This window comes from Oncorhynchus keta, chromosome 23 (genome assembly GCF_023373465.1).
Source record: "Oncorhynchus keta strain PuntledgeMale-10-30-2019 chromosome 23, Oket_V2, whole genome shotgun sequence".
Taxonomy (NCBI): Eukaryota; Metazoa; Chordata; class Actinopteri; order Salmoniformes; family Salmonidae; genus Oncorhynchus; species Oncorhynchus keta.
In genome coordinates, this window is record NC_068443.1 from 986,662 (window position 1) to 988,063 (window position 1,402).

The window sequence follows — 1,402 nt, forward strand, 5'->3', positions numbered from 1 at the left end:
TCTGATTTACCCTGTAGATCTGATTCACCCTGTAGATCCGATTCACCCTGTAGATCTGATTCACCCTGTAGATCTGATTCACCCTGTAGTTCCGATTCACCCTGTAGATCCGATTCACCCTGTAGATCTGATTCACCCTGTAGATCTGATTCACCCTGTAGATCCGATTCACCCTGTAGATCTGATTCACCCTGTAGATCTGATTCACCCTGTAGATCCGATTCACCCTGTAGATCTGATTCACCCTGTAGATCTGATTCACCCTGTAGATCTGATTTACCCTGTAGATCTGATTCACGTTGTAGATCTGATTCACCCTGTAGATCTGATTCACCCTGTAGATCCGATTTACCCTGTAGATCCGATTCACCCTGTAGATCCGATTCACCCTGTAGATCCGATTCACCCTGTAGATCCGATTCACCCTGTAGATCCGATTCACCCTGTAGATCCGATTCACCCTGTAGATCCGATTCACCCTGTAGATCCGATTCACCCTGTAGATCCGATTTACCCTGTAGATCCGATTTACCCTGTAGATCCGATTCACCCTGTAGATCCGATTCAACCTGTAGATCCGATTCACCCTGTAGATCCGATTCACCCTGTAGATCCGATTCACCCTGTAGATCTGAGTCCTTGTCCTTTCTGCTCAGCCTGTATATTTGATTCGTTGGTCTCTGTGTTGTGATCAGATCCTGGCCTGTGGCTACATCAACGTCCTGGTGGTAAATAACTGCTGGCTGATCCAGCTCCTCAGTCTGGCCTGCACCATCAAGGAGTATAAGGTCGTCACGAACAGAGACATCACACGTACGTCTCGAACTGAATAACGGATCTCTTAACGCCGTGAAGTTCCGTGACATTCAATGAAATATGGACGTGTTTTATGAAGGAGAATAAACGTAGAAATGATACAACTAAAGGTGTTCTGTGTGTGTGTGTGTGTATGTGTGTGTGTGTGTGTGTGTGTGTGTGTGTGTGTGTGTGTGTGTGTGTGTGTGTGTGTGTGTGTGTGTGTGTGTGTGTGTGTGTGTGTGTGTGTGTGTGTATATATATGTGTATATATATGTGTATGTGTGTGTGTGTGTGTGTGTGTGTGTGTGTGTGTGTGTGTGTGTGTGTGTGTGTGTGTGTGTGTGTGTGTGTGTGTGTGTGTGTGTGTGTGTGTGTGTGTGTGTATATGTGTGTGTGTGTGTGTGTGTTTCCTCACTAGCTGCGGACGGTGGTAAGAAGTGTGATCTGCCCAGCGACGAGGCTGGGATCATCTGGGACAGCATCTGCTTTGCCTTCCTGCTGTTGCAGAGACGGGTCTTCATGAGTTACTACTTCCTACATGTGGTGGCTGACATCAGGGCCTCACAGATACTGGCCTCCAGGTATACTACTTTACACCAGGTTA

General features: G+C 47.0%; 1 protein-coding gene across 1 annotated transcript in view; it reads left to right on the top strand.

Moving 5' to 3' along the window:
- Nucleotides 1-1,402, top strand: part of LOC118377407 (piezo-type mechanosensitive ion channel component 2-like) — a gene marked incomplete at its 5' end in the record, with an annotated part of 307,558 nt that overhangs the window by 167,017 nt on the left and 139,139 nt on the right. The window contains 2 exons of the mRNA XM_052477385.1: nucleotides 696-791; nucleotides 1,234-1,379. Of these exons, the coding sequence (XP_052333345.1) occupies nucleotides 696-791; nucleotides 1,234-1,379 (242 nt within the window). The remainder of the gene's footprint in view (nucleotides 1-695; nucleotides 792-1,233; nucleotides 1,380-1,402) is intronic.